This window comes from Pelophylax lessonae (genome assembly GCF_965119305.1).
Source record: "Pelophylax lessonae genome assembly, chromosome: 7".
In the NCBI taxonomy this organism is placed as follows: Eukaryota; Metazoa; Chordata; class Amphibia; order Anura; family Ranidae; genus Pelophylax; species Pelophylax lessonae.
The window spans coordinates 176,241,822-176,262,381 of record NC_138774.1 but is presented as its reverse complement, the minus strand read 5'-3'; the positions used below and the strand labels follow the sequence as shown (position 1 = coordinate 176,262,381).

The window sequence follows — 20,560 nt, the reverse complement described above, 5'->3', positions numbered from 1 at the left end:
AAAATACGCTCATTGAATTTTTTTTTGTCAAAGACATGTAGCTAAATATATTTTGGCCAAAAAAAATGACATAAATTGAGTATATTGGATATTTTTTAAAAGACAAAGTTGAAAATGTCATTTTTTTGCAAAATTTTCGCTCTTTTTTTATTAATATCGCAAAAAATAAAAAGCGCAGAGGTGATCAAATACCACCAAAAGAAAGCTCTGTTTGTGGGAAAAAAAGGACGTAAATTTCGTTTGGGTACCACATTGCATGACCGCACAATTGTCAGTTAAAGTCGCACAGTGCCGAAGCACAAAAAGTGGTCTGGACGGAAGACAGCAAAATCCTCCGGTTGTAAAGTGGTTAAGGAAACTTGGAGCCTGCTATTGCTAAACTCCAGCAAATGCTTCTTATCGGGCTGCTCTCCTGATCCTTTGGTTCTAACACACGGATTCACTAACCATGAACAAGTATGCAGATCAAGAGTTTTGACTTCACTTACTGTATACTTTATTCAGATCAGTGACACAATGTACTGAAGCAAAAGGATCAGTATGACCATCATGCAACCAGCATTTTTAGGAACAGAACAGTAATGACGGCCACAATAGTTGCAGATAAAAAAAAAAAAGGGTTAACTTAACACTGAAGTCAACACCACCTAAAACTGACAGGTCACTAAAGAGTTACAGATTTCCTGTCATCCATTTAGCATTGTTTCATTCAAAATAAAGGTTTTGTAATTAAATGTACATTTTTGTAAATCTGTAATCAAAACCAAATTTCTGGTGGACATGACAGGTCAGTAAAGGAGAGCAGTCAGCTCTGTAAATAGTCCTTATGAGCGGTTTTCTTACAATCCGTATTTTTAGCTGGGTAAGCAGAGCACAGTTAGAAGAGTATTCCATACACAATTCTGTGCCATGATTTTCCTTCTGGCATTGATGATGATTCAACTAGCTGAAACAAATAGAAATGGTGAACATTCCAAGTACCTTTTGAGGTATACTAGAACCTGATTATATTAGTAAGAGACTGGTTAATTTGCACAAAGGAGGTAGAGGACATTGGAACTCATACAATAATATTACTGTTGTGCTTGTGGACCCCTGCAGAGAAATCACCCATAAAATGAAGTATTGCCCTACCATGAGCCAAGTCACAAAACATGGCCTATGTCAGATGTGCGCTATTTATCAAGCTACAAATGTCTCACAAAAAGGAGTGAACAAAGCGCCTTCCAGTGCCATTCATCAACATAGGTGGGTATGGGAGCAATCTACCTCCTTCATGCCTTCTTCTTTGAATCTCTACTTCTTGAACCAAACACAAAATAGTAGAAGCAGTTTAAAAAAAAAAAAATACCCAATCCCGCAATAATTTTACACATATACAAAGTCACAAAATAGCGTAATTCTTCTAATGTGGCAGAGACAAAATAAATAATCCCCTCCCATTCCATCCCAGTTACACAACATAATTCTTCTAGGATGGTGGTGCCAGGATAATAATAAATTCTTTATCCAATCAGCCAGGCAGGCTGTGATTAGTGGAGCTGTTGGTAGATCTAAGGGCCAGTTCACAGTGTAGTGACCAGTATTTTTACATACTGGAAGAACACCAGTCACCGTTAGGACAGAAAACAAATGGTGCCCTATTCACACTGAAACCCAGGTGGCAGCTGCGCTGCAGTGGCCTGTGATAAAATGCTGCATTTTATCGCAGCATTCCAAGGTGGATCACATCACTGTAAAGCAGTGTAGATAGCCTTTGAAAACGTCACCGGATGTGACGAAACGCGTCAGTACGTGGACTGCACAGCGTAGCACACGTGACACACGATTGGAACGCAAGCCGGAATTAACGCCGCTAGCCACTCTGCACAATCGTCTTGCATGTCACGGATATCAGCACAAGATATCCTTGCTGGAACTTGCTGATTTCGCTATTTAAACCTTGAATTTTTGGAATAAACCACCTATTACATTATCACACTATCTGGAGTTTATCTTTTTTATCTATTATTGCCTGAGCTGCTCTATGGACTTGTGAGAAGGAAAACCATCAGCGGCAGAGGAGGATTCTTAAAGGGAACTTACCATAAAGCCTGGTTGGTCTCAATATTATACGATATGTGAGACCCACTCCATTTGGTAAGTTACCCACCTTACATAATATTGCACGGGAAGAAAGCTTCAAGCACTTTTGCACCTTGTACCAGTCACTAAATTTTGTCTTGAAAAAGCACTGGCACACTTTCTAAGAAAAGGATCTCTCAAGGATTATATATTTAATTTTATTTATACCTTGGACATTTTTTATATAGTTATTGCACAAAAGGAAAATGTATTGATTTATGCATGAATTTATAATATTAAGTTGATTTGCACAAGCATTCGCACTTTGAATATTTTATTTCTAATTTTACAACTCACATTGTACACTAGAAAAATAAGAAAAAAAGTTTTTTTTTTTTTTATAATTTTTATCTATGTATGGACTTGGAATATGGATTAATTGATTTGTATATCTATCAGCACATTGGCACTATTTGCACATTGAGCAATTGATTTATTTTGCACACTAGCACCTTTATATATATATTTATATCCACATAATATTATATAAAAATTTTTTAGCAAGCGCGGTAGATAGCCCTATTTTTAGGACTATTTTCTCCAGTGTACCACACTGCTGTACAATGACATGGATAAAGTGTAATTTTTGTGCTCTTCAAATAAAGTTTGTAAAAAAAAAAAAAAAAAGGAACTGCGTAATGCACTAAAACATACCACACCACACTGTTGGCTCACTTCAGTCAGAATGGACAGCTGCCAGACGCATCGGTTTAGTGTCCGGCAGTTGCCCGTTACTGTGCGAACAGGTCCTTAAAGCGGTAGTATACTCCGCTTTTTAACTTTTACCTACAGGTAAGCCTATAATGAGTGACGTCATCGCGGCTCCGGCCACTCACAGCGCCGGAGCCGCCGAACCCGGAAAAGAGAAGCAGAGGGAAGATGTCAGCTTCCTCAGCGGTGTCTGGGCTTCGTTCTAAGGTATTTCATAATCAGCTAGAATGCATACTAGCTCATTATGCCTTTGTCCTGCAGGGTTTTTTTTTGTTTTTTTTGAGGATAAAACCGCTTTAAGGAGTTTGTACAATCAGATTGTAACATGTAATGTATGTACTAATAACAGCCCCACCTAAAGTAATGGTTAGTCTACAGTAACAGGCATTTCAGTTTTTAGAATCAAGACGTTTATCTTAGCCTTCATTTCTGGCATAACATAAATAAACACAAGCCTGAATGACAAAAGTACAACACAAAGCTTGGAATATTTTAATAGTGGAAACATAAAAAAATAATAATAATAATGTGACATTGTAATATAAAACACAAAATTGTCTCAGTGCAAACAGGAAGATCCTGGGTTTGATGCATTTAACATAGGCACCATACATGCCTTATATATTTTTTTTTAACAAGTTAGCGGAATATGTAAGCTGTGTTACCCCACTGAGGGGGAAGGAAGCCAATTGATTCAATGCTGCATTGTATGAAGTATGGGGACTCCCCTAATGCCATATCTAGGAGGGAGACACTGGAGAAAAGCAGAGTACATCTCACTGCCCCTCATCTTTGTAAAGCTGCTTATTACTGGAGAGGTACTAGGCTATAAATACACAAGAAATATTAACTATGCAATGAAAAACACTCAATTTATGGTATCCAGTGTTTAATGAAGGGGAAGCAATCAGGAGATGTATACAGTGGGTACGGAAAGTATTCAGACCCCCTTAAAATTTTCACTCTTTGTTATATTGCAGCCATTTGCTAAAATCATTTAAGTTCATTCTTCTTCCTCATGAATGTACACATAGCACCCCATACTGACAGAAAAACACAGAATTGTTGACATTGTTGCAGATTTATTAAAAAAGAAAAACTGAAATATCACATGGTCCTAAGTATTCAGACCCTTTGCTCAGTATTTAGTAGAAGCCCCCTTTTGATCTAATACAGCCAGGAGTCTTTTTGGGAAAGATGCAACAAGTCTTTCATACCTGGATTTGGGGATCCTCTGCCATTCCTCCTTGCAGATCCTCTCCAGTTCTGTCAGGTTGGATGGTAAACGTTGGTGGACAGCCATTTTTAGGTCTCTCCAGAGATGCTCAATTGGGTTTAAGTCAGGGCTCTGGCTGGGCCATTCAAGAACAGTCACGGAGTGGTTGTGAAGCCACTCCTTCGTTATTTTAGCTGTGTGCTTAGGGTCATTGTCTTGTTGGAAGGTAAACCTTCGGCCCAGTCTGAGGTCCAGAGCACTCTGGAGAAGGTTTTTGTCCAGGATATCCCTGTACTTGGCCGCATTCATCTTTCCCTCAATTGCAACCAGTCGTCCTGTCCCTGCAGCTGAAAAACACCCCCACAGCATGATGCTGCCACCACCATGCTTCACTGTTGGGACTGTATTGGACAGGTGATGAGCAGTGCCTGGTTTTCTCCACACATACCGCTTAGAATTAAGGCCAAAAAGTTCTATTTTGGTCTCATCAGACCAGAGAATCTTATTTCTCACCATCTTGAAGTCCTTCAGGTGTTTTTTAGTAAACTCTATGAAGGGCTTTCATGTGTCTTACACTGAGGAGAGGCTTCCGTCGGGCCACTCTGCCATAAAGCCCCGACTGGTGGAGGGCTGCAGTGATGGTTGACTTTCTACAACTTTCTCCCATCTCCTGACTGCATCTCTGGAGCTCAGCCACAGTGATCTTTGGGTTCTTCTTTACCTCTCTCACCAAGGCTCTTCTCCCCCGATAGTTCAGTTTGGCCGGACGGCCAACTCTAGGAAGGGTTCTGGTCATCCCAAACGTCTTCCATTTGAGGATTATGGAGGCCACTGTGCTCTTAGGAACCTTAAGTGCAGCAGAAATCTTTTTGTAACCTTGGCCAGATCTGTGCCTTGCCACAATTCTGTCTCTGAGCTCTTCAGGCAGTTCCTTTGACCTCATGATTCTCATTTGCTCTGACGTGCATTGTGATCTGGAAGGTCTTATATAGACAGGTGTGTGGCTTTCCTAATCAAGTCCAATCAGTATAATCAAACACAGCTGGACTCAAATGAAGGTGTAGAACCATCTCAAGGATGATCAGAAGAAATGGAAAGCACCTGAGTTAAATATATGAGTGTCACAGCAAAGGGTCTGAATACTTAGGATCATGTGATATTTCAGTTTTTCTTTTTTAATAAATCTGCAACAATGTCAACAATTCTGTGTTTTTCTGTCAGTATGGGGTGCTATGTGTACATTCATGAGGAAGAAGAATGAACTTAAATGATTTTAGCAAATGGCTGCAATATAACAAAGAGTGAAAAATTTAAGGGGGTCTGAATACTTTCCGTACCCACTGTACACTCTGCTTAAAGTGGAAGGAATCATGCAGAATGGGAGGTACTGGCTGCCGGAGCTGGATCCGATTCCTCTACATAAGCATTACACCGTCATCTACTGAAAAATAACCACAAGCAGCGCCTGGTGCTTTACCTTGTCCTCTTTATTTCTTCATGATGGGTTCAGACTCCACACACACAGATGACATCACAGGTCGAGCGAAGGTAAATGTTCCACAAGAAAATATCATTATTCCATTTCTCAGTATTGTAGAAGAGAAATCAACAGGAACATAATACTCATAATAAATAATAATATAAATATAATAAGGGCATCTTCCTTACATTATTCATCTTTTCCACATCATTCCTGAACATCCTGCACTGCACATATTTATATATATCTACCAACAGTACATTCCTATATATAGAAATTTATAGACGGGGACATATGCAGCATTCAAAATTCAGTCAGGACAATACTAAAGCCATCAAACAATTGGAATACATCACTTGCCAGCTTTTTTCATAGCTTTGGCTACTCAGCTTCAGGGAATTTTCGTTTAGACTCGGAGGACGTTTTATATAGACAGGCTCGGCCAGGATGCAAGAAGACGGACTTGTACAGCAGTGCAAAGCCAAAGAATGATGTGGAACATGTGGTAATCCATAGCAACCAGATTTAACCAGTTACAACATTCAGACCAGAGAAAGGTGGTTCTGGTTGCCATCATTTACTGCATAGCGCCTAATTTCATAAAGCATCTATAGAAGCAGATTTACTGGCCTTATAAGACTGGAGGAAAGGACGCCGTTCAGCCCATGTCAACCAAACAGACTCCAGCTGTCAGTTTTCTACAGCAGGTTAAAAGTTAAAGTAACCTTTTTATTGGTTGCTATAGATGACTGGCACATCCCTCCCCTGGCAGCACCACTGACAGGCCATCTGAAGGTATTACACTCATATCTAACACGTGCCCAATATGAGCAGAAGAGGTATATGTATTCCAACTCTTTTATTAAAGTGCCTATGAGAGGAGATATTCGTTTTGCAATCAGATTCTTCCGGTGTTATAACCTGCACTTGGACCATTTCGTTGTTACTGATAACCCAGACTAAAACAGTGATATGTTCGATGTGCTCTTTACAAGTGGTAACACTTTGGAATGTAAGGTGCTTCCTGACCATGATGGTGAGGGTCGTCCTGTAGGATCTGAGGTGTAAAATATGCACCTTAACACTTATCTAGGGTAGGTCGGTGTCAGGCTGGTAAGTAGTTCCATCATGAATGCTGCAGCTTGTAGTCTGAAAGTTTACATAAAATGCTGCTGCGATGTGACAGAGGTGTATATGAGGTCAGATGTACATTGGTGTGGCGGTAATTGCTCAGCGCAGTTCTGTATTCCAGCGTTCCTCTGCTGCACAGAATTCTCTTCTCCTCTGCTGTGTTCACATTGCTATGGCAGAGGTCAGCGAGTGCCTGCACTTGCTCATGAAGTGGTAAACCTTTGAATCGCCTTTGTGCTAAATAGAAGAAAGCCTCAATGAAGGCCTGCAGACACATACCTGCACAGAAGACAAATGACAGCAATCAGAATCAATCAATACCATTCCCCAGAGACCACTATCAGTCTTTCCACATACTCATCAATCATAGTGCCCCTACCCCGCCCCACCCTAATTCCACATTACTGCACAGAACAAATCCACTTTATACAGTCACAGCAATTCTCCCATTTTTTTCCCGGTATATGAAGTTACTGAGGTAGTAAAGGGTAGCTGGAAGTGAAGGCATGATAAAAATGTCCTCTGCTGCTGGGCTTCAAAACAAGGACAATGAACCATTTTCTGAGATGAAGGAGGAAGTGTACCAGCTGGTGTCCGCAGGTACCTCATCTCATCAAGTCTACTCTTCTACTAGAAAATAAATCAGGTAAACATTCCCAGCAACATTAATTGAATGACCAAACATTTTTGGAGCAACTGCAGACTCCCTTTATCAGGCGGCTGTTATCAAAGGATCGTTATTGGCTCCAAAACACAGATTAGCCATGGATTATGCATTGTCTTTCCTTTAACCACAAATTGAAGCAAAGAAAATTGCTAAATTCTCCATATCAACAAAGTCAGTTCGGTTGCATTGTTGTATTCTGACAGCGGGAAGTTTCCTCGCCAGAATACAATGATCACTGCTGGAGGCTATAGCCTTCAACTGTGATTGTACGAAAAAAATGGGATTTTTGACTTACTGTAAAATCTATTTCTCTGATGTTCATTGACAGACACAGCTTCAAATTGTCATAACTGTTGGGTTATACTACCCCCACAGAATTAGGACACTAGGCAGAAAAAAAGTCTGGCTACTCCTATGGGCAGTCCCAGAGAGTATACTCCCTTTCTCTGCTATAGGCATTCAGTTTAGTTAGTTACAAGCAGTGTGAGAAGAATTACAACTCTACAGAGGGGTTAATGTTGTGTCCGTCAATGAACATCAGAGAAATGGATTTTACGGTAAGTCAAAAATCCCATTTTCTCTTTCGTTCAGTGACGGACACAACTTCAGATCTTCATAACCATTGGGATGTCCCAAAACAGTGTTAAACATGAGGGGTGAGAACAGCAAAATAATTCCAAGGCTAAAAAGTAGCCAACCAAGCAACAGGAGCTCAACCAAAACAACTGTAGCCCACCTGAAAAAAACAAAACACCCTCCACGCGGCCAAAAGAAACATCCACAGATGCCAACACATCCACTTTTTAAAATTTTGTGAAAGTGTGCACCGACGACCAAGTGGCTGCCTTGCAAACCTGCGTCACTGACACCTAATGACGGAAAGCCAAGGAGGCACTAAGCGCCCCAAGTAGAGTGCGCCTTAACAGGGACAGGTGGAACCTGACCCTTGATGGAATAGGCCTAAATCACGGTCTGTCTGATTCATCTGTAAATGGTCGCAGAGTAAGTGGATCACCCTTTATGAGGCCCATCCGTGAGCACAAAGAGAGAGTCGGACTTTCTGAAAGAATCTGTAGCTGCTAGGTACACCCCAATTGCCCGGACCACATCCAAGGCATGCAAGGCAACATCCTTCGGATGTTTAGGCCTGGGACACAGGGAAGGCAACACAATGTCTTCATTCAAATTAAAATCAGAGACAACCTTTGGAAGGAACGGCAGACAAGGGCAAAGAACCACCAGAGGTCTGAAAGCAGCACAGGGCTGACAGGCGCTTGCCACCAGCTAAGTTCGGCGGTGGGATGCACACGGGAGTCGGGACTAATGCATGGATGGGTTGCTGGGCAGGTAGGGCCCCCAGGCAACTGCCTAGCGTGCCCATTCGGTAAGACAGCCCTGGGTAAGGTGAACGACAGGATAATGCTGCCAGTTCAAACACCCTGCGCACAGAGGTGATGGCCACCGAAAGGGCCACCTTCTGGGACGGTAAGCAGGGGAATCTCCCGAAGATTCTCAAGGGAGGCTTCTGGAGGACTGAAAGCACCAAAGTGAGGTTCCAAGGTGGCAACGGAGACCGCACTGGGGGAACCAAATGTCGGACACCCTGAAGAAAGGTACGCACCAGGGAGTGACTGGCCAAAGGCCGGAAGAAGACCGCCAAAGCTGACACCTGGTTCTTGATGATACCTGTGACGATGTTCACCGTCACTGGCAGTGAGGGACAGATACTTGGGGGATGCTGAGAGAATGGTTTGTATGGCTTTAGAAGGGACAGTAATATTTTTTAGCAATCTCTCTCAGGAAATGTATGAAGATGAATGGTTTAACTTTTCAGATTGCTAGAATATTGCAGGAGTGTCTCATAGACCCTTGCTAGATAGTGAGATGGGGTGAGGTTTGTTATTGGTAAGTGCCTGTATTCCATTGTTCTATTGTTTCTGTCTGCCTTAAGATAAACTTATTATGGGATGTATACGTTTATGTGTATTGGCTGCTAAGGGGAAGGGGGGATTGTCCCACAGTGTATATCTCTTTGAATAAACTGTTTGAGTTCTACTTCACCCTCAATCTAGAGTCCTTTCTCTCATTGGGGGAACCTGCTACAAGGGATTGCTATGCTCTTTATACTCCCTTGAATAATCACTAAGCTCTTGTAAGAGCTTGTTCCTGTTCCACTCTCTGGGGAAAGAGAGGTTCATCCATTGGAACCTGGAGCCTTGTCGTAGGTCCAGGGTGAGGGTGGGTAGGAGACGGTGAGACCCCAACCAAGCTGCGGCGGTTCGTGGGGTCTGAGGTGGTTATGGTGTCTGGTGAAGTGCTTGGAGCCCTCGGGAAGCACTAGGAGCATCTGTCAATGGAGGTACCCAGTCAGGGTGCCAGTTGATCCATTACAGTACCCAAGGCCAATTTCAGTTCACCTCCCCCCCCCCCCCCCCGTTGAAGGAGGGTCAAGATCTGAGCTACTGAGAAGGAGCGAGGATGAACCCCAAGAGACTCACACCACGCAATGTACATCTTCCACGTATGATGGTAGATCCTCCTAGAAGTAGATTTCCTACCTTTTAACGGTGAGGAATCACCAACTCAGATAAACCTCTATCCTTCAGCACCTGGCTTTCAACAGCCAAGCCGTTAAAGCCAGCGACTATAAAGCAGGATGGAAGATCAGCCCTTGGAACAGCAGATCCTCCCTGAGAGGAAGCTTGCAAGGAATTTTGGTGACCAGCCGCACCAGATCGGCGTACCAAACCCAGCGAGGCCAGTCCGCAGCCACTAAGATCCCTGGAATCCCTTCTGCCTTGATCCTGCGTAGAAGTCTTGGCAGAAGCTTGAGAGGAGGAATGGCATAAATCAGACGATACTGACCCCACGGGACCACCAGTGTGTATGTGGAGTCTGCCAGAGGATCCCTTGACCGAGCCACAAACCTCTGCACCTTTCTGTTTAGCCGAGACGCCAACAAATCAACCTCAAGGGTGCCCCACCGGAGACACAACTGATGAAACACCTCCGGATGAAGGGACCACTCCCCTTGGTCCAACGCCTGCCAACTGAGGTAATCCTCCTGCCAGTTTTCCACCCCGGGAATGTGTACGGCGGAGAGGGCTGTATCAAACTGTTCTGCCCACCTTAGAATGCCGGCTACCTCCATAGCTACCGGGGCACTTGGTGATCGACATAAGCCACGGCCGTTGCATTGTCTGATTGAATGTGCTCTGGACAACCCTGAAGACGATCCATCCAATATTCCAGGAATAGTCTGATCGCTCGGAGTTCCAAGACATTGATTTGTAGTCTGGACTCTTCAAGCGTCCAGATCTCCTGAGCAAAATGCTTACTGAGGACGCCTCCCCAGCCGGACAGGCTGGCATCCGTGGTGACCATTGTGCAATACAAGGGGAGGAAGGATTTGCCCAGCCGAAGCACCAACGAACTAAGCCATCATATCAGGGACTCCTTTGTTCCCCGACTCAGCCGTCCCTGATTGTCCAGAGATTGCGGCGTCTTGTCGAATTTGTACAGAATCTCCCTTTGCAGGGACCTCGCATGGAACTGTGCAAACTGAACCGCCTAAAAAGTAGACACCATCAGGCCCATGCAAGTCCGGAGGGATGACCATCTATTGGACAGCAGGAAACGAATTGCAGCCTGCAATTTCTGGAGTTTGTCCAGAGGAAGGAGCACTCTTCATATTGTAAAAAAAAAAAAGATGTTTGGCCTGTAAGACAAACCCAAGGCAACCTAGAAAAATACTACAATTTAAATCAAGAGCCACAGGAGAAGATTTTAATATTAATAAATTGATCACTTGCCAGACGGACCATGTCACATATCTGGTTGAATGTCCTTGCCGATTACAATATGTGGGCAGGACATTGTACATCAGAATAAGAGAACATATTAAAAATATTCGTTCAGGTTTCCCCAAAAACAGCCTGTCTAGGCACTTTGCTGAGAAGCATAACAAAGATCCCAGGGGCCTTACTTTCTGTGGTATTGATTGTATATCCGCACATTGGCGAGGAGAAAATAAAACAAGGAAAATCTCCAAAAATGAAACTTTTTGGATTTATAGATTACATACACAACAGCCCAAGGGCTTAAATTTAGACATTGATTTAAATTGTTTTATTTCTAATTTTTAGTCATTTACTCTATCTGTGAACTTATTAATACTCACCCTTCTTGTTTTTATATTTATTTAATATATGTAGCTTATTGGGATATAGTATATAGTACGTGAGCTAACCTAATATAGCTACATTCAGTCAATTCATATATGCCATCAAAGAATCATTTTTTATGGTATTATATACATCTGGACTAGCATAACGCATCCTTGACACCATACACTATATTTATATATAGGCTTCTTCCTCCCTTTTCTTTTAACATAATTTTAATAGTTTTTAAACATATATAACATATACATATCTTTTAAATATATCTATTTATTGATACCATTCCATGTAGTTCTACCCATGTCCACTAGATGTCCTCCTAAATCTCCCCCACCGTACATGTAGTCTAATATAAAAACTAAATATAAACTTTTTTCCTTTTTAGTTTTTCCCTTTTTTATATACATTTTATATATTTTTATACATTTCTGAAGTATTTTTACATTTAATATGCATTCATTGGTTTATATATATGAGATTTTAATGTGTCTTAGTTATCAAATGTATGCTATACTTCCGGAAATATGAACATGCACGATCACCAGGAACCAATTTACATTTACAGTCCTATTTACACATGCGGCCCTGCTAGAGCTTTTTTAATATATTCGGACGGAGTTTCCATTTATATTTAATTCTTTCCACGCAAGCAGGCGCCATGTTTCCGTAGTCCGTATGGTCGGACCGCGCATTGAACTAGGAAACGTCATTAGGGTTGCCTGGTTACCGCATGCATATTTAAGGAAGTTAACCGGACGTGACTTGACACTGCTGATGACGTACGAGCTACGAAACGAGTATGGCGTGTCAAGTCACTTCCGGTAAACTTGTATGGGAACGAGGCTTGGACCGCAAGCGCTCTGATAACACAGTCACGCTCGATATTTACCTGCTCAATGTGAGTACCTCTGTACATTTTTTTGATTAATAAAGTACATTACGGAATTACGCTATGTCCACTATTCATTTTCTGGCATAAAATATCGGGAGTGGAGTAGAGTGGATTCCTCGGAACACACTAAGGTCAGGAAGGCACACAGGGGACCATACCAGGGGATATCCATACCAGGACCATTCAGACCCTTGGCATACGCCCCCATCCAGGGATAGGAAGATATCGCTGGGTTGCCAGACCCATTTAAAACACCTGCTTTATACCCCTGTGTGGGGTGGGTGTCTCTGGTAAGTGTGCATTTCTATCGGAGGGTTATCCCAGCACCTTACCACCCACCACGGGGTTACTCTCCACCTATCAAATCACCAGAGTGTTGTCACTTATATCATCCTATGTTTTTTCTGTAGTCACCGCATGTGACATATAGACTTTTTTACTGGATCTTTATACTGGACTTTGCGAGCTGTATATAATATTTTTATATTGGTTCTGTTGGCACTTTATACTACCCCCATACCAACGAGGTGGTACTAGGGGGGAGGTTCACACTATATAGCACTTTTTTCAAGCACTTTAATATTGCATGTAATTTAATACCATTATTGGTCAATTATTTATTGTTTATATATATCACTTACCACATAGTTCTTTGCACTAGTCACTTTCAATATTCTTGAAGGCACCTTCACACATTGCACTTGCTTATTTGCACTTATTTGATGTTTTATGGATTATACTTTTGTAAGAGTGTATCTACATTATATTATTGCACTTATTAATTCAGCACAAGGCACTTTAATTAAATAGTCTATACTCTATTATATCTAAATTTATATAGGCAGCGCCATCATCCCTACTTCCCCTTCACTCTTCATATTGTGATTTCATATTGTGATCCCCAAGTTTCCACCAGAGCAAAAGGAGACTCCGCTCACAGAAGGAGATCATCCAAGTAGCCCAGTACCACAATCCCCCATTGGCGAAGCAAAGCTAGCACCTGGGCGAACACTTTTGTGAAGACTGAAGGATCAGAGGCAAGACCAAAGGTTAACGCAACAAACTGATAATAATCCTCTCCCACGGCAAAGCAGAGGAAGCGCTGGTGACTGGCACATATTGGAATGTGAAGGTAAGCATCCTTGATGTTGATAGAGGCAAGGAAATCCCCCTGATGCAGGAATGCCACAACGGTGCGAATGGACTCCATTCTGAACTTCTGCACCCACACATAGCAGTTCAGCACCTTGAGGTCCAGGATCGGATGCACGTTGCCTTCCTTCCTAGGAACTGTAAACAGGTTTTAGTAAAAACCCTGAAAACGTTCCGAAGTCAGAACCGGGACAATCACCCCTTGATGTAACAGGTCTTGTACTGCCCCAAACAGACCCTGTAAGCGGTCCGGGGACAGGCGCAATTTGGAAGGAAAGAACCTTGCCAGGAGACAGGAGCAAAACTCGATCTTGTAGCCGGACCGAATGAGTTTGTGGACCCACTTGTCTTGCACCAGGGAACTGTATGGGTCCGGAAACCAGCGAAATGTCCCCCCACCCCGGATACAGGTGAGGGTGCACCTTCATGCTAAAAGAGCCTTGTCTGCGGGTCTGGAGAAGCCTGTTCTCGGCTTGCCAGACCAGGTTCGTTTGGATCCTCCAGAGGAGGCCCTAAAAGGTTTCGAGTCCTTGTCAGTCAACCCTGAGGGACAAAAAAACTTCTTATGAGCCGAAAAGGAAGGCCCACGTCTATGACGAGGTTCCTTGCCCTTAGTAGTCTGTGGAAGAAAGGTACTCTTCCCCCCTTTTATGATGTTATCCAGAGTAGCACCAAACAGGCAATCTCCTTGAAAAGGAAGATCAGTCAAGGCCTTTTTAGAAGTCTGATCCGCAGACCACTATTTAGCGACAATTCTGTAAAAAAAAGGCGGGGAAAGGAAACACCCTGACTCGCTTGTGAGTGCCAAAGGGTTTGCGCGTCACCCTGGTTTCTGCGCATGCTCCGTTCTATGGCGCTCACGCCAGAAGTGACGGACGGGAGTCTTCCAGTTCTGCCCCTTCCGGTGGAGTCCTGCTCATTATGGAGACGGCCTGCGCAGTGGACGTGGCCGCTCTCCACCCTGGAGATACCAACACTGGTGTTACTGGTAACATCAATAGACGGAAGTGAAGATATATGCAAACTCTGCTATATCTTCTGGGGGTGACTCTTATGGGACTTTGCGGATGGAGGAGAGATATCTATATACTGAAGCTGGTCCATTGTATCCCTTGGCTTTACATCTTTAGGACATCATGGGTGGAGTATTAGCCCCCTTCTTCCTTGGGGATCACCTATTGGTGGGTTCCCTTTATTTCCTACCTGCATGGATGTTTTCTCCTCTCCCTCCACTCACACCAGGGGCTTCCCGGATCTCAGGCACCGTACCATTTTTTGTGTGTGCCTGTTTGGGAATCGTCTATGCTATATGAACCTCTAAGGTATGTCTATACATTGCTTTTTAGATCTTGCCATTACCCCGCCTGGTCCTTTGATTGGCGGTTCCCTTTATGGTTTAACCATCTGGTTCTTGCCCGGGGCTGCAGGGCTCAGTACTTCCCAGGAGAGGTAGTCCGGCTTCTTGCTGGGGGTCTCCTCTCAAGCTGCCACTGCCAGACGTCCTTGGCACACCTATGGAGCACCCCTCTATCCTAGCCTCCGAAGACATCGTTGGTCTCTATATACGTATATATGTTATGTGGTGAGCATCATTATGAATTATTCACTAATCTGATTATGATCAATTGAATATAAGTATGAAATAGTCTTTGTATTATATGTAACTTTTTCTTTTTCATAAAGTTTGCCAAGAACTGAAAGGGTCTCTGAGGAGGCATTTTTGAACGACATAGTTCAGCAAAACGCATAAGACTCATGTCATCCTCATTTTGATCACCAGCAGGCCATTTATATCGATTGGCCGCAGGTTCTCTCCTTGGCAGATATGTAGTGGCAATATTATATATGTATTATGTTATATATGTAATTGATGTTCCATTGTGTTTTAATGAAGTACACACAATAAATTGAATTTTAAATGTATTCTTTTTTCTCTTGTTAATCTATGCTCACTATTGCACAATCCACACCCTTCAAACTCCCTTCTTTTTACTGAGGGGGGTTAATTTCCATATAGCCCGTTTGGACTTTGAAACGAATCCCCACCTGTGTTTTAGTAGTGTTCTCTGTTATTGGAATGTGGGTGTGGCCAAGTGCAATTATTTAAAAGGTGGGGGTTAGTGGCGCGCTTCAGAAGTGAAAACCTAATTAAATGAAATTAAAAGGTATAATACATGTGCTAAGTGATAATGAAAATAAAGTGCTATTTTTTGAATGATGTCGTATTCTTTTAGCTGGGGATGTGTTCAAACTTCAATATGGTCATGCTGAAGTAGATAAATAAATAAATAATCTGTGTTTAACTCTATACCGTGCTAAACAGGTATTCCAACTAAAAAGTGCTGAGTGCTTTCAATCTTCAATAGATAAAGCAGCAAATAAATAAATACGTATTCCAGTCAATATAATGTAAAAACAATTATTCCAAACTATAAGGTGCCATGTGCTTTCACTCTTCATTAAATATATCAAGACAATAAAATATATAAATTCTATAAATTCTTAAAGTGCAGTGTCCGTGAATGTCCGTTTAATTTAATCCACAAAAAGGAGAAATTCAACTATGTGTCTTCAACTTAAAAACAAGGTGCTTCCGTGCAAACAAACGTGCTATGACTTGCTCCTTCACCAGGTGTCACTTCTAGGTGCTCTAAACTCTCACCTTAGTAAGGTATAAAATATGCCTGTATATATAGATTAGCCTCCGGAGTGGTGATCAACGGCTTGCGCTATCTCCAATCTCCTATTCGTGCTCCCGGATAAACTTGCTGGGTGCGTTCTAGGGTGCTTTTATTTATGGGGTCCTTAACTCCTGTCTCGACCTCAGGCTCATTAAACACAGAGGACCATCATGGTGCAGTATTTAAAAACAATTTATTCATAAAAAAGCGGTTGCACTTACATTTAGAAAGTTTCTTATACGCATGGAAAATGTTTGATTAGAGTTGGGAGAACTTCGCTCCGATCCTTAACGTCACTTCCGGTGTTTGGCGGCTCCTCCTACGCGTTACGTCACGTGACTTCCTCAGGGAGTGGCCTATACTGGATGTGACGTTATATTTATATTGGTCGGGCCGAAGTATCGCCGCGGCCATTTTGAGGAAACTTGTGAATGTCGTTCCGGCGGAAGTTCTCAATCCGCCATATTGCTCCTTGTTCCGAGCATGTTTACACTAATTTTTTCTCTTTGTTTACCCCGGAAGTGAGGTTGTGAACCGTGTTTTCTATATAGCAATGTACATATAATGCGTACACAGAAGACCCATAGTATTCAAAACTTCATATTCACGCGGGTTAATATACTCATTATTATGAAACATACAGGAGAGATCTCATACAAAAAGGAATTGGAATTATTTTAAGCCTTCTTAATTTTTTCATAGAACTCTATTTACCTCAATAAACCTTAAAGTGTGTGAGAGAGGGGATACTGTTGATTTTGTTACTACAAGATGGAGGCATAAAACATTATTTAAAAAAAAAAAAAAAAAAAAATGTTTTATGCCTCCATCTTGTAGTAACAAAATCAACAGTATCCCCTCTCTCACACACTTTAAGGTTTATTGAGGTAAATAGAGTTCTATGAAAAAATTAAGAAGACTTAAAATAATTCCAATTCCTTTTTGTATGAGATCTCTCCTGTATGTTTCATAATAATGAGTATATTAACCCGCGTGAATAAGAAGTTTTGAATACTATGGGTCTTCTGTGTACGCATTATATGTACATTGCTATATAGAAAACACGGTTCACAACCTTACTTCTGGGGTAAACAAAGAAAAAATTTGTGTAAACATGCTTGGAACAAGGAGCAATATGCCGGATTGAGAACTTCCGCCGGAACGACATTCACAAGTTTCCTCAAAATGGCCACGGCAATACTTCCGGCCCGACCAATATAAATATAACGTCACATCCAGTATAGGCCACTCCCTGAGGAAGTCACGTGACGTGACGCGTAGGAGGAGCCGCCAAACACCGGAAGTGACGTTAAGGATCGGAGCGAAGTTCTCCCAACGCTAATCAAACATTTTCCATGCGTATAAGAAACTTTCTAAATGTAAGTGCAACCGCTTTTTTTATGAATAAATTGTTTTTAAATACTGCACCATGATGGTCCTCTGTGTTTAATGAGCCCGAGGTCGAGACAGGAGTTAAGGACCCCATAAATAAAAGCACCCTAGAACGCACCCAGCTAGTTTACCCGGGAGCACAAATAGGAGATTGGAGATAGCGCAAGCCGTTGATCACCACTCCGAAGGCTAATCTATATATACAGGCGTATTTTATACCTTACTAAGGTGAGAGTTTAGAGCACCTAGAAGTGACACCTGGTGGAGGAGCAAGTCATAGCACGTTTGTTTGCACGGAAGCACCTTGTTTTTAAGTTGAAGACACATAGTTGAATTTCTCCTTTTTGTGGATTAAATTAAACGGACATTCACGGACACTGCACTTTAAGAATTTATAGAATTTATATATTTTATTGTCTTGATATATTTAATGAAGAGTGAAAACACATAGCACCTTATAGTTTGGAATAATTGTTTTTACATTATATCGACTGGAATACGTATTTATTTATTTGCTGGTTTATCTATTGAAGATTGAAAGCACTCAGCACTTTTTAGTTGGAATACCTGTTTAGCACGGTATAGAGTTAAACACAGATTATTTATTTATTTATCTACTTCAGCATGACCATATTGAAGTTTGAACACATCCCCAGCTAAAAGAATACGACATCATTCAAAAAATAGCACTTTATTTTCATTATCACTTAGCACATGTATTATACCTTTTAATTACATTTAATTAGGTTTTCACTTCTGAAGCGCGCCACTAACCCCCACCTTTTAAAAATTCTGTATTAACTGGTTCCTGGTACCAGTACCGTGGTGCAGCAATAAGAAGGGAACCCACACTACCTCAGATAGCGCAGGAACCACTTACACACATACAAGTGCAATTATTCTCAACACCTAATTGCTTTCCTTTCCTGAGTGCCAAAGGGTTTCTGCAGCTCCGTTACAGCTTCTATCTTCAAGGTCTCACGCACAGATACAATCAGTGCTTTTATCAGCGCCTTTTCATGCGCGGTTGCAGACGTGGAGGAATCATCCTATCAGTAGATTCTGGGCGCGTGGTTGCAGACCCAGCAGGGTGACCCACCTCCGCGGCGGCCGAGTCAGAATCAGGATCTGAGGAGACAGATGTGGCAGGGGAAGGCGGGGGCCGCCTTGCTAGCCCGTTGCCCGAAGACCACCTCCACCCAGGACACAAAGGACTCCAGGACCGCCGTCAGTGCATCGATGTATGGTTGGGACCAGGGGGGCCCCACAGCCTCAGAGAGGGGATCCGGTGGGGAGATGTGCTCCATGAGTCACCAGGGGGACCCCACAAAAAGTGTAAAACACTGCAAGGGACAACCCCCACTGCGCTGGCAGCACCACCTGGTAGCCAGGTACAAGCACCAAGCGATCTTTAGCAGAGAGGGAGAGAACCCCACCAGACTCACCACCCAGCAGAAACAGGCACCTGCAGCCACCAGTATAATCTGCACTCCACGTGCTGTGATCAGGAAGTGAAAGGATCCAGGAGTCAGAACCAGGGAATGTGGAGGGGCTCCCACCGCCGAAATCACCGCCCACAGGGCTCCACTGTCATGGCCACCGCTATTTTCAATGGCAAACCACCGCAAAATGACTGCCAGACTACACAAACATGGCCACCGTGTATAGAAACACACAGGCTACAACAAAATGGCAGCCAGCGTGGCCCCACGAGGCTTACAGGGACCCAGGCCTCAAAGACAGACCCAGGCAGGACAGGGGGGCCCTGACAGGAGCCCTTACCAGGTATAACCCCCCCCACACAACTGATCGTCCGATCGCCGGCGGCACACCCCCCATTGCCAGCATAGCACCCTGCCCCCACCCCAGGAGGTGGATTAGACCACCCAACCAGCCCCAACAGGAAGGAGGGGAACCAAGGGGTCAGACCGTCCCAAGGAGGGGCCCACGTCCACCCCAAAAACCTCCACGGGGAGAGGGGGGACAGCTACTCACCATACCAGGGACCAGGTGGACAATGCTCCGGAGAGAAACCCTCTCCATCGAAATGGGGGAGCTGTCGGCCAGGAGGGACGCTGCGACTCGGGCCGAGACCCGGTCGTATGCCACTTCGCAAGGCGTTTAACTCGCAGGCCAGCTCCTGTCCAGTGAGGCTATGTCACGGGCGACCTAGCGTGGAGCTGAAGTCTGCACGCGCTTGCTGGCCAGACTGGGGTCACCACTGGATCTAGATTATCCAATCCGTAGCCAAGTCCAGCAGTTGATTGTAGATCTCAAAGGAAAAATCCAGGAGAAGGAGAGACAACTGTCACCCTCCTTCTGGGACCTGGCTTCCCACCCAGAGACACCCTGTCACATGTGCCCTTGGCTTTTATAACATATCCCAGGATGCACCACTGTTTGTGCCAACCCACTGGGATAGTTACAAAAGCCTGTGTGTCACTGGCTGCGTTTCCTCAACTGTCCAACAGGCTCCCCTATTGGATACAGTGGGGACACTCCCTCAGGCCAGATGAATCACACATGGACACATGCAACCGGCAAAACTACCAATCAGGCTCCCCTGATAAGCAGATGGAGACACTAGGCTTTACCTACCTAGCACCTACCTAGGAGGGTGCTACATCCACCCCCCACCAAAAATGAGCCATGTCCCCATTGGCTCTGGGGCAGCCGCCCCATACAAAAATCCCTGCTGGAAAAAACTATGGAGTATCCCACAAACTTGGAGAGGGGGAAAAGGGAATATATACAAGAAATAAATTACATGAAAAAATATATAAATCTCTGCTGTACGATATAATACAGGTTAGGTGCATTTAGGGCAATGCACCCACCACCAAGCAATTCTGCACTGGTGAGTGGACAACATTCAAACATCCTGAACCCTGCCACTGACTACCTATTAACAGTTCAGAAACTAGGCGCCTGCA

At 43.3% G+C, this 20,560-nt stretch overlaps 1 protein-coding gene across 1 annotated transcript in view; it reads right to left on the bottom strand.

Moving 5' to 3' along the window:
• Positions 1-6,554: 6,554 nt before the first annotated feature.
• TTLL11 (tubulin tyrosine ligase like 11) overlaps positions 6,555-20,560 on the bottom strand; it is a 315,361-nt gene continuing 301,355 nt past the window's right edge. The window contains exon 9 of the mRNA XM_082263577.1: positions 6,555-6,941. Coding sequence (XP_082119703.1) covers positions 6,658-6,941 — 284 coding nt within the window. The 3' untranslated portion in view covers positions 6,555-6,657. The remainder of the gene's footprint in view (positions 6,942-20,560) is intronic.